At 35.6% G+C, this 13,221-nt stretch overlaps 1 protein-coding gene across 1 annotated transcript in view; it reads left to right on the forward strand.

Moving 5' to 3' along the window:
• Positions 1 to 13,221, forward strand: part of NCAM2 (neural cell adhesion molecule 2) — a 289,809-nt gene that overhangs the window by 65,769 nt on the left and 210,819 nt on the right. The window contains exon 5 of the mRNA XM_004371382.1: positions 958 to 1,095. Coding sequence (XP_004371439.1) covers positions 958 to 1,095 — 138 coding nt within the window. The remainder of the gene's footprint in view (positions 1 to 957; positions 1,096 to 13,221) is intronic.

The following is a 13,221-nucleotide window of genomic DNA, read 5'->3' on the forward strand; positions in this document are numbered from 1 at the left end:
AAAGTTCCAAGGATGTGGAACCTGTGCCTTTCTTATTCACCAATGTATCTCAAATGCTTTTTAAAGTACCTAGCAAATAGGTAGTGTTCAATAATATCTATGGATATAATAAAATTTAGAGTATTGTTTGTACAACAAGTTTCAAAGTAGGACTAGACATAAAAGCATTCTTAACTTGATAAGAGGGGAATAGATCTTAATACTGCAACAAAACTAGGATGAAGATAAACTAAAGTTATGGAAAATAATGTCAGGATGCGCTGCTACCGTGACTAGCCAGCTTATTTTAAGTAATCAGTGAATTAATGTTTTGTATCTGCTTATTTGGATATGCATGCATGTGCACATACCCACACAAAATGAAATCTTGAAATAAATTTAATGAAGTCTAATCTATTCATTTTTAAAATGGATTATCTTGCATTTAGTTAAAAAAAAACTCTATAAAATTTGAGATATAACCATATCGTATGTCTTTTATATGACTTGAATATTATTGAATCATTTTTCTGCCACCTCAGGGTATGCATAAGTATTAGTTTAATTATTGTGTGTGGAAGGTTGTTCACTAAATTTTCTAATCCTTTTACATAGCCAAGTTGCTACATATTTGCAGCCAAAACATTTTCATGTCTGCAATATCTAATCTGTCTGCATTGTTCTTTTGTGTATCATTTCTGCATTCAGAGTATCAAGGGGAAAATAATAGCCTAACCATTTTATGTGGAAATAAATTCTCCAATGTATTTTAGAAAAAAAAAAAAGTGTAACAAGGCAGTGTGGAGTGGGAAAATTGAAGTCATGAAATTACATTTTACTTTCAAATTTGGATTTGTTTGTTGATGAAAAGTTTGATAGTGTCAGACAAGGGCCGTATTTTAACTCTTAGCAATTTAGAACACAAGGACTCTGCCTTCAATTACTTATATCATTTCCTCCACTTTGCTTACTTTTCAGATCGGTTCGCTATGCTAGCAAACAATAATCTGCAGATTCTCAACATCAGTAAGAGTGACGAAGGTATATACAGGTGTGAAGGGAGAGTAGAGGCTCGGGGAGAAATTGACTTCCGTGATATCATTGTGATCGTTAATGGTAAGTAATGAATAACTTATGCATATTTTATTGCTTCATTTTATCAGTATTCTTTTAAAAAAGGGCAACTGTGTAAACTTCCCAACACTTAAGACTCCCCTAACAAGCTTCTACCCCAGGAGAAGGCTTCCCGCCTTGGTAATGGTGTTTCCTTCATTGTATTCCAGTCTCAAGGGCAGGACCCATAGCTTCTGTAATCGTGTCATGCTCGTAACGTTTTCCCTGAGTCTAAGAAGTAGTTTCCTTTTGCTCAGTTTGTAGTTGTTGAAAGAACGCTGAATGGATGACAGTAAAATAGACTATTAGATTTTACTTTTAGAACATGCATAACTTTTACTTAGTCTCATATTTATAGTTTTTTCTCAAATTTCATAATTGAATTCATAAGCTTACCCTTTCAAGTATTAACAAATATCAATAATTAATTATGATGTTATGATGAGATCTCTTTACTCAAAAAATATCCTCCAATATTGCCTACTGTATTTTTTTGTCTTGCTTTTCCTGCTATGTTTCTTGTCTGTGTTAACCGGACATTCTATGAGGCCAGAAGACACAGTAAAAATATACTATATGCCTCCATTTAGGTCATCTAATATGTTACCAAGACATGCCCATGAGATCTCTTTAGCATCTCTCAGATACATCCTATTTTCTCTTTCATAATATCTTGCATGAAAATACCACCCTTCCTAATAGTTTTTGTTCTTTGATTGCTACAACTTGGTTTCCCTACTATCAATTCCACAACTCCAAACTTCCTCTCCACCAAACCTTTCCAGGCTTAAAATTCTTCAAAGCTTCCCATTACTTCCCACCCCTTTCCTAACCACTCTGCCGATGTCAGAGTGTCAGCCATATGGAAATAATAGGAGAATCCTATATAAATGCACTTGTACTATTTTATCTTCTGCTTTAAAATAACAATGACTCTAAAGACAGACTTCTATAAGCAGAATATTATTTGTTCTTTTCAGAATAGATACTTTTGAAATTAAGGAGTTAGCCAAGAATTTCCTATAAGCTGCGGCAGAAACGGGAAAATGAATTATTGTCTTCTTTCATATCCTTACCCAAATGCTTGTTTTCAATTTTTTATTAATTTCTACCTCTTTTGACCCAGAATTAACTCCACTCCCCACCCCATACATATCTCTCTAGTTTCTTATATAGACTAGACACCATCGGGAATAGTGTGTAAGTCTGAGAGTTATGTCTTCCTCTGTAGCAAAAGTAGTTTAACTGCAAATACCAGCTAACAGTGAAAGGAAATCATAAATCACTGCTATTTTTTTTATGTCCCTCTTTATCTGAGACTATAATTAATTGGGATTCGTGGATAATAAAATGGAATAGACCAGAGGTAGTATGGACCTATAAGCTAGGCAAGTTGGTAGAAATTTTGCAGATTAATGGGGGAGACCCAAGCACAGGCCCTCAAAGGAGTCTAACTTTTCAGATGCTTTTTAGAAGTTCAAAGTTCAGTATTTTTTTAAGGGTGTCATAGTCAGTGGAAAATTTATTCATCAATGCAGGAGGAATATCTTGGTGCATAAAAGGTATGTTTCAATTATTAACCTATATCTATACCTACATCAGTGAAAAAGAAGAAGCCCCTCTGGGAGAGAGAATGACACACTGGCTTCAACAATAGTCTCAAGCATAACAATGATTGTGAGGGTGGTGCAGGACGGGGCAGTGTTTCATTCTGTTGTACACAGGGTCACTATAAGTTAGAACTGACTCAAGGGCACCTAACAACAGCAACATACCTATATCAGAGTCCTGGTGGCGCAGTGGTTAAGAGCTCAGCTGCTAACCAAAAGGTCGGCAGTTCGAATCCACCAGCCGCTCCTTGGAAACCCTGTGGGGCAGTTCTACTCTGTCCTGTAGGGTCACTGTGAGTCAACATCATCTTGAAGGCAACAGGTTATACCTATATCTATCATTCCCTCTATCTCTGTCCCTATTATATATAATAAATAAAGGTAACCTGCAATGACTATTTAGTGTGACAATTACGACTTAGCTATCTACCATTCTTTATCTCCAAGAGAATTTAAAGTGGCATAAAAGTATATTTGGTCATAGAAAGTGTTTGTGCTTCAGTATTCTATTATGAAAATGGAATTATAAATATAAATTAGTATGTGTAAAGTTCTTTACAAAAGTACTTAGTTTATAGGAAGCAATCTAAAACCAAAAAAAAAAAAAAAGTTGCCGTTGAGTCGATTCCGACTCATAGCGACCCTATAGGACAGAGTAGAACTGTCCCATAGGTTTTCCAAACAGCAGTTGGTGGATTTGAACTGCCAACCTTTTGGTTACCAGCCAAGTTAACCAAACTACTGAGCCACCAGGGCTCCATAAATGTAAATTAACATATGTAAAGTTCTTTACAAAAGTGCTTAGTTTATAGGAAGCAGTATGAAAGTGTTTACTATTGCTAGTATATGTTATGTGTATGCATATGTGATTATACATGTGTTTTACTAAAATATTAACAAGTCTGTTACTAAAAAAGGAAATGCTGTCTGGGCGATACATTAATGCATTTATAACATGTCCTAATTTGTTTCTGTACTAGATCATCTGTGAGTGTTGACAAATTTATGATTACATCCATTTTGAGAGAAGGATTATTTGAATATGAGATGGTGTCCAGGTAACAAAGTTTGAGCCTTCACGTCTGTTATGCTCTGCATTCTAATTGGAATATTTAGTCTTTACTAGGAGCTCTGGTAGGACAGTGGTTAAGCACTTGGCTGCTACCCAAAAGGTTAGCAATTCGAACCAACCAGCTACTCTGTGGGAGAGAGACTTGATGATCTGCTTCCATAATGATTACAGCCTTGGAAATCCTATGGGGCAGTTCTACTGTATCCTATAGGGTTGCTGAATAGGAGCCGACTTGACAACAATGAGTATGAGTATTGTTATACTTATTTATTTCAGGATTGTAAGTAGATAAATGTTGAACTGTGTTCATTTCTACCACTCAAAAAAATCATCTAATCAACCTCCTATTCTGTCTGCATCAAGGTGACCCTATCAAGAGCAAAGCATCCTTTCCCACATTTCACTTTCCTCTAAGATCCCAATCTGAACGCCTTTGCTGGAACATCACTTTATCTCCAATTCTAGTTAGTCACATTTTCCTTTTTCAGTCACAAACTTCATATTCTAGATTTTCTGGAACTGGTCTTCTAGAAAATGATGATATTCTCAAAATCAACCATTGATATATTCTCCTCTTGGATGATGCAGTCGAACCCTGTCATGGGTATCTATTGACTAACGCCACCGGAAATTTATGCTTTTCTTTCACATTTTGTCTTTACTTCAGCAAGAAAAGTCATTCTATTCCAGCCTTATCGATTCTTGCCCTCCTTACTGTCTCCTTTTAAATCATTAACTCTCTCTAAAAGTGTCCTGTTATTATTTCTCTCTCATAAAAACTTCTTAAAGACATTTCAGTGAAAAGTTTGAAACTGCATAAAAAATAATAAAACACTTTTAAATATATTGTTTCGTCAGCTATAAAATTTGAGTCTTGTTCTGTGTCCCACCTATCAACTTATATTCCAAGTTCTTTCTTTCTTTCTTCTTTGTCTTTTTTTACTACTAATTTTTACCCTTACAGTTTTGCCTTTTATCCTGCACCTCTTTCATCTGTCTTTCTCCCCAGATGTAGTGAAATCCCAACCAAATAATCCAGTCAACTGCTTCTTCATATGCTCTGCTTCCTTGTCAAGTATGTGATCTGTAAGAAGCTCTGCTCTTTCTCCTTTGCTTGCTTTTGGCAGACTTTTCCCTCATGTTTCCACCCTACCATTCCGTCATCTTCTTTTGTTCTAACAATTAGTTGAAAGAGATCATTACTTGGTCCTTCAGTAGTACTACCAATGCTAAATGTTAAACATCTGTCTTTCTGAAGTCCCTGTACAACAATTTTCTTACTGTATTTCTCAGTGCCTGTAAATTATTTTAAGTAGGTTATACATCACTTTTCTTTGCCATGTGGTGTGTGATGATTCCAGTGGAAGGATGATGATTTCCACTCCACTGATTATATGAGTTGCTCTGGCCAATAGTATAGAAGCAAACATAGTATATACCGTGGCTGAAAACAAGCTTCAGTAACCATTGCACATGTCCACTATCTCTCTTGCTTTTTCTTTCTGCCTTGAAAATACCGTGAACCAAATAGTGACTTCGCCTTCATTCTGATACGGTGATGAAGACCTGTGGAACAGAGACAGAGCTGACCTATAGCTGCAAACACATAACATGAGTGAGAGATAAAACATAGTTTTTAAAGCACTGATGTTTGAAAGTTGTTTGTTATCACAGAAAACTTGACACATGCAATGCCAGAAGCTTTTTTTTTCCTCACTTCAACAAGCAATTTAAACACTATCTCACCTTGAGTTACTTCCTGAAATAACATCCCCAAGTATCCGTTAGACATCTTATTCTCCTACTTTCCCTTGACGGTGATAATTTATCATGGAATTTGTATCACCTCATCAAAAATTGACTTTTTAGGTGAAGATTTTTGAAGTTTCTTCTATATTTTATTCATGTTTGTTCAACAAGTATTTGCTAAGTGTCACCTATATGTTTCACAATACGTAAGTGCTAGAAATGCTAGTAAATCTACTACAACATCATTTCCCTTAAGGTACTTGCAGTTGTATCTCAACAACTTAAAGTAATAAACTTTAATAAAAAGTCACTAATTACTTATGGGACTGCTGAATACATTAGCATGTAATAAATGCAGTTTTGTAAACCGTCACAGTCTATTTTATTAAGATGAGCACCTAGTGCAGTCCAAGAGATGAGACTTCCTAGATACTTATGATAAATCCAATGATGGAAAAGAGTGATTTAGTACAGTAGAGAGGGAGGTAAGATATTCCAGGCAGATAGAACGGCATCTGTAAAAACAACAAAATGTGTGAGATACACAAAACATTCCAGTAACTTAACAGCTACAGGAATAAAATATTTTGGGGGAGGGAATGATGGTGGTGTTATTCGGTTGGTTTAGGGATCAAATGGATTCAGTTGATTTAGGGATCAGGTGGAGATATAGCTGGAAAGCAGGTATGGGCAGATCATGGAGAACTGTGGATACTCCATTAAAAACCTGGACTTATATGGGACCAGGATATGCTACCATTGAAGAGAGGAGATGCTAAAGAGTAAGGAAGATAACAGAGGATAGAGACAGGGGACGGGGGGGATCAATTGAGGTCAAGGGAGTGATCATTAGGGCCTGTATTAAAGGATAAGGAAAGGAAGATGAAATAAAATCAAGAAGCATTTGAAGTAAAGTCATCGTGCTGCACTAGTGTCATGGAAGTGGGGGGAATTAAGAGTAATTGCAAGATTTCTAGTGTGAATGCCAGGCTTCTAGTATATCAAATGCAAGCACAAGTGACTAGTAAGGTGTGAACGGAAATATGTCTGCTGAATTCGGCAATTATGAGCTACTGAAGTCACTTGGGAAGATGATATCACTTGAGTAATCTGGGTAAAATTCAAATTTCAGTGATGAATAATGAATATGCACATACGTTCATTGAAGAATGAAGGTACAAAAGATACAGCAGCTATTAACTTAGGTTGCTGGAATCAACTATTAAATAGGAAACATTATGAAGTTGAGTTAAGGACTAGAGTTGGTGGTTGGGGTCTTTGAGGAAGATTCACCTTGGACATGAGGAGGGATGTGTTATTGCTGATCCTGGAGGAAATGAGTTAAAACTGGTTGAGGATGTAAATAAATTAACAGGTAGGTCTGATAGGTAATTTAAGAGAAATCTTGCCACATGTCTTAATGTTCTATTTCTACTCACCTGACTTTTTTCCTCTAGCAAACATCAATCTAAATATTTCTCAAATATTTTCAACATTTTAAATACATACTTATACTTGTTCTTTATTAGATCTTCAGGTAACCTTTCAACAGGACTTTCTATCCCCTTTATCACTGACTGCCTTTTTTCATATCATACCTTGCTTGACTTTCACATGCTATGTGAAATCTTTCAAAAGCAGATCAACAGAGATATTTGCAAAATTGTCTGACCGTTGTTTCTTAAAGTTCTGAACTTCTTTTTACTAGCCGATTATACTACACATACACACGTGCCCATTTCTACACAAATCTCAAGTACGTTCTTTATAAAAAATCAAAATCATCCCTCTTGCTTTAATCCATGACCATCAGATTCTCAGCCCATAGTTAAATAAAGTGCTATCCAAGACTACTCAGAAAAAAGTTCATAGGGATGAAAGACCTGGAAATAACTTTTAAACTCAAAATGTAGCAAGTAACCCATTGCCGTCAAGTTGATTCTGACTTACAGTGACCGTATAAGAAAGAATAGAACCTGCTCCATAAGGTTTCCAAGGCTAAGGAAGCAGATCATCAGGTCTTTTTCCTGTGGAGCGGCTGGTGGGTGTAAACTACTAAACTTTTGGTTAGAGCTGAGTGCTTAACCACTGCACCACTAGGACTCCTTATAGTCAATAGTGGGTTATTTTTATAAAATGTGATTTTACGGTGTAATGATCCATTATTTTCTGAATCTTTTGTAAATTTGTGAAAAATGAGCTGCTAACTGCTGGTTCAAATTTGGTGTCATGGAAGCAGGAACAACTGAGAGTGAATGAAAAACACCTAGTAGTATCATTTTAAAGCAATTGCACTTTTAGTCTTTTTTTGAACATTAAAATCAACAGTGAGTGACAGTGGCCAGAGGTATTTGTGCAAGTGGGTATAAAGTGCACTCCACTACTGCACTGATCCTCAGGCAGTGACCTTGTCTTCCTACCTATTTCTAGCCTTTTCTTAAAGTTAAGGAAATGAGGAAAAATGTAATTTATCCTTTATAATAAGTGAAATATTATGGCAAAATTTTTCACCTTAATTTTTATATGGTTTCATATAAAGTAAAACATATGTAACTGCATAAAGGGCAATGTGAACTGATCCTTCATTTACTAATAATGTAATTGAATCAACCTAATGGATGGATATTTTAAGTAAATTTAAAGACTGCATATTACCAAGGAATTTGTAATTTTAATAATCCTATGCAATATGTAATTTAACCAAAGGTCAAGAAATAAGCATTAATGAAAACCAGGATATTTTCTAATTTTAATAAATATTTTTCCCCTATTGATGCCATTAAGTTTCAAAGGTTAGCAGACTAGGAATAAAAGGAAAGAAGAAAATATAAATTTCTCCGTAACTCCTATCTAACTACTCTTTTAGGAAAGTTCAAGTTGTAAGAAAATTTAGATTAGATAGATAGGTAGGCGGGCGGACAGGCAATGGGTAGATGGGTAGATAGGTAGGTAGATAGCTAGATAGATAGTAGGTAGATAGATAAATACATAGATGATAGATGATAGATGGTAGATAGATAGTAGGTAGATGATAGTAGGTAGATAGATGATAGACAGTAGACAGATAGATCTATCACATGCAGAGATCTAGGCGTATCTTTCTGTGCCTTTTTTCTCCACATATTTAATTGATGTGAATGATTAGTATAGTTCCGCTGCTTTTCTCCAATTTCTATTTTTCATTTATTCAGGATTTCCTAGCTACACTAAGAGTGGCATAATGTCATATCTGAAAGGCTGTGGAAAAGTATTCTATGATGTATTCCTTTTCAATCCTTGATTAAGAGAGAAGGCAAGCATTTTCTCATGGATGGAATTAGATTCCTACCACGAAGTCACCCGGATGGCCATTTCCTGCTGGACATGTAGTGTTGGCCTCTGTATTTGTAGCTAACATTTGGTTCATGAGTACACTCGTGAATGCTATCATTAGTAATAGAAAACTTGAAGTTACTTCAAGTAATCACAGATCACTGCAGTAGTGCAAATTTTTGATATTTCATAGAATTAATTAGAAAAGGGAAAGGAAATTCAAGAAAACTCTGAACATTGTAGAGATGATGGCACTCAGGAATATTAATATCTAAATTACTTTAGAAAAGCATTGTGAGTTCTGTTCTTGAAAAGGTGCTGCACAAAAGCATAATTTAGAAAACCGGGTCCAGATTTTATTCACACTCCAGTATCTGTTGCATTGTTTTTGTTTGCATCATAACCTACGAGTTTTAATAAAAGTCTAGGGATGCAGAGAATGTATACTTATAACAGAGAAAATAGGTAAGCAGCAGAGAATTTCAGTTTAAGTTAGATGCAGATTAACTTCATTCAACTGTAAGTAAAAGTAGTTCCCTGTACTAGGTCATGTGCTTAAGTATAGTTTGATTTTCCCCCTCATGTAAAGTTTTCTCTGTGTATGTGTGAAATTATCCCACATACTAGACCATTAATGCTTCAAGAACGAGGAGTATGTTTTATAGCTTCAAAAAGTATCTTAGACTTTTGCATATTTAAGACAGTTAATAACTTTTGGAATGATTTCTTCAGTTTTTAATTATTGATCACAAAATGTGATCACCTCAACCACAAAATTTATTTGATCCCTTAGGTTAAATAATCCAAATCGTTTTACTTTTGCCTTGAGAATGCAAAAGGTTGGCAGTTTGAATCCACCAGCTGCTCCTTGGAAACCCTATGGAGCAATTCTACTCTGTCGTGTAGAGTCTCTATGAGTCAGAACCCACTCAGTGGCAATGGGTTTTTTGTTTTTTTTTGTTTTTTTTGGTTTGTTATACCATTAATCTACTAAACCAATTCCCATTTATCCTGCATATATATTTTATATTATTTTTATGATCGTTTTATATATATATATAAACATATTATATATGTTATATACATACAACCAACAGAAAAATGATATTATATGTATGTTATATATATTATATATACATATTGTATGTAATTAATAAAAAAATCTATATATAGTGGTCAACAGCTACAGCAAGTTACTGCTGCTAACCAAAAGATTGGCAGTTCGAATACACCAACCGCTCCTTGGAAACCCTATGGGGCAGTTCTCCTCTGTCCTGTAGAGTTGCTATGAGTTGGAATAGACTCGATGGCAACAGGTTATATATATTAATATCACATTAATTGTATGTATAACATTAATCATATATATATAAAATAACATAAAAGTTGCCATTTTAATCATTTTTAAGTATACAATTCAATGGTATTAATTACATTTACAATGTTATGCAGCCATCACCATTATTTACAAAATATTTTCATCACCCTAAACAGAAACTCTATACTGCTAATTAATAACCCCACATTCCAGCTTAACTCCAACCCCTAGTAACATCTAATCTACCTTATGTCTCTGAATTTGCCTGTTCTAGATATTTCCTATTAGTGGAATCAATGTGTCCTTTTATGTCTGCTTATTTCACTTAGCATGTTTTCAAGGTCCGTTGTTTTTGTAATATATATCTTAACTTCATTCATTTTTGTGGCTTAATAATATTCCATATATGTATGTGTTATGGATAGAATTGTGTTTCTCAAAAATAGGGGTTGTAAATTCTAACCTTATACCTGTGTTTATAATCCTATTTGGGAGTAAGTTTTCTTTGTTATGTTAATGAGGCAGTATTGCTGTAGGGTGTGTTTTAAATCAATCTACTGTGAGATATAAACTGAGCAGATTAGGTTCAGAGAAGCAAGCAAGCAGAGAGGGGGGAAGATACATGCCACACCACAAGAAGATCAGCAGGGAACCAACGAGCATGGACCTTCCCCCAGAGCCGAAAGAGACAGAAAGCCTTCCCCCAGAGCAAGAGCCCTGAATTCGGACTTCTAGCCTCCTGAACTATGGAAAAAAAAGACTATTTTTTAAAGCCATCTACTTGTTTCTGTTATAGCAGCACTAGATAACTAAGACAGTATGTAACACATATTGTTTATCTATTCATATGTTGAGTTGCTTCCACATTGTAGCTATTATGAATAATGCTGCAATGAACATTGGTGTGTACATATTGATTTGAGTCCCTGTTTTCACTTCTGTTGGCCATATGTGGGAGCAGAATTGCTGGTCATACAGTAATTCTCTGGTTAACTTTTTAAGGAACTGTCAAATTATTTTCCATGGTTGCTGCACCATTTTGCATTCCCATCAGCAATGTATGATGGCTCCAGTTTCTCCACATCCTTGTCAACACTTGATATTTTCCTTCCTTCTTTCCTCCCTCCTTCGCTCTCTTCCTCCCTTCTTTCCTTCGTCCCTTTCTTCCTTCCTTTCTTTTTTTATTCCTTTTTATTATGATAATCCTTGCAGGTGTGAAATAGTATCTCATTGTGGTTTAGAAATGCATTTCCCTAATGACTAATGATTCTAAGCATCATTTCATGTGCGTACAGACAATTTGTATATCTTCTCTGGAGAAATGTCTGTTCAAGTCCTTTACCCAGTTATTAACTAGGTTGTTTATACTTTTGTTGTTCAATTATTGGAATATTATATGTATTCTGGATACTAAATCCTACTAGATATTTCATTTGCAATATTTTCTCCCAGTACGTAGGTTCTCTTTTCACTTCTTTGAAAATGTTCTTTGATGCACAAATGTCTTTAAACTTGTTGAAGCCCAAATTATCTTTTTTTTCTTTTTTTTTCTCATGCTTTCGGTGTAATGTCTAAACATCCATTGCCAAACACAAGACCATGAAGATTTAACCTGTTTTCTTCTAAGTGTTTTATGATTTTTAACTTTTATATTTAGGTCATTATCAACTTTGAGTTAGTTTTTGTATATGGTGTGAGGTAGAGGTCAAATTTTATTTATTTTGTATGTGGAAATCAATTTGCCCCATGTCTTAGGCTGGGTTCTCTAGAGAAGCAAAGCCAGTGAAGTGTGTGTGTGTGTGTGTGTGTGTGTGTGTGTGTAGAGAGAGAAATAGATTTATATTAAGGAAATGGCATGTGGGGTTGTAGACGCTAGAAAGTCCCAAGTCTGTGGGTCATGCTGGAAGATTCTCCTGACTCATGTAGCTGCAGGGCTGATTAACCCAAAATTGGCAGGTCAGATGGGAGGCCTCTGGATCACAGGCTATGGAGGGCAACTAATCCCAAGATAGGCGGGTAAGACAGCAAGCTGCTGGCTCACAGACTCTGGAGGCTGACAAATCCCAAGATCAGCAGGTAAGCTGCTAGCTCAGGTACCAAGAACTGGATGTCAGATGCAGGATCCAGAGCAAGCAAGAGCCAGTGAGCTTTGCCAGAAAGTCCATATATATCAGATGCAAGCCACACCCCCAAGGAATCTCTCTTTCAACTGATTCGCTGCTTATAACAGATCTCATCATGGAAGTGATTACGTTAGATCAGATCTCATTATAGATGTGATTACATCATTACATAGCTGCCAAACTACATCCTAACTACAAAACCACTGAGAATCATGGCCCGGCCAAGTTGACACACAGCCTTAACTATTACACTCCAGTACCATTTGTTGGAGAGATTATTCTTTTCCTATTCAATGTACTTGCCACCCTTTCAAAAATCAATTGGCTATAGATGTATGGGCTTATTTCTGGACACTCAATACTATTCCATTTGTCTATATGTATACTGCTTTTATAACTGTAGCTTTGTAGTAAGTTTTGAAGTTGGGAAGTGTGAGTGCTCCAACTTTGTTCTTTTTTAAGATTGTTTTGACTGTTTGGCATCCCTTGTAATTCTACATGAATTTGAGGATCAGCTCTTTGTTTCAGCAAAAAATGTTGTTGAAGTGTAGCCGTTAAGTGCTCAGCTGCTAACTTAAAGAGCAGCAGTTTGAACCCACCAGCTTCTCCACTGGAGACGTATTAATTCTATAGATTTACCACCTTGGAGACCCTGTGAGGCGGTTCTACTCTGTCTGATAGGGTCATTATGAGTTGGAATTGATTCAACGGCGATGGGTTTTTTGGATGTGGAATCTGTAGATTGCTTTGGATAGTATCGATACCTTAGCAATATTAAGTCTTACAATCCATGACCATGGAATATCTTTCCAGTTGTTTATTTCTTCTTTAATTTCTTTTAACAGTGTTTTGTAGTTTTCAGTATGCAAGTCTTTCGCCTCCCTGGCTAGATTTATTTATATACATATATATACACACACACACACGCATATATATTTTTTATTG

The sequence above is a fragment of the Trichechus manatus genome, unplaced genomic scaffold (genome assembly GCF_000243295.1).
Source record: "Trichechus manatus latirostris isolate Lorelei unplaced genomic scaffold, TriManLat1.0 scaffold00012, whole genome shotgun sequence".
Classification (NCBI taxonomy): Eukaryota; Metazoa; Chordata; class Mammalia; order Sirenia; family Trichechidae; genus Trichechus; species Trichechus manatus.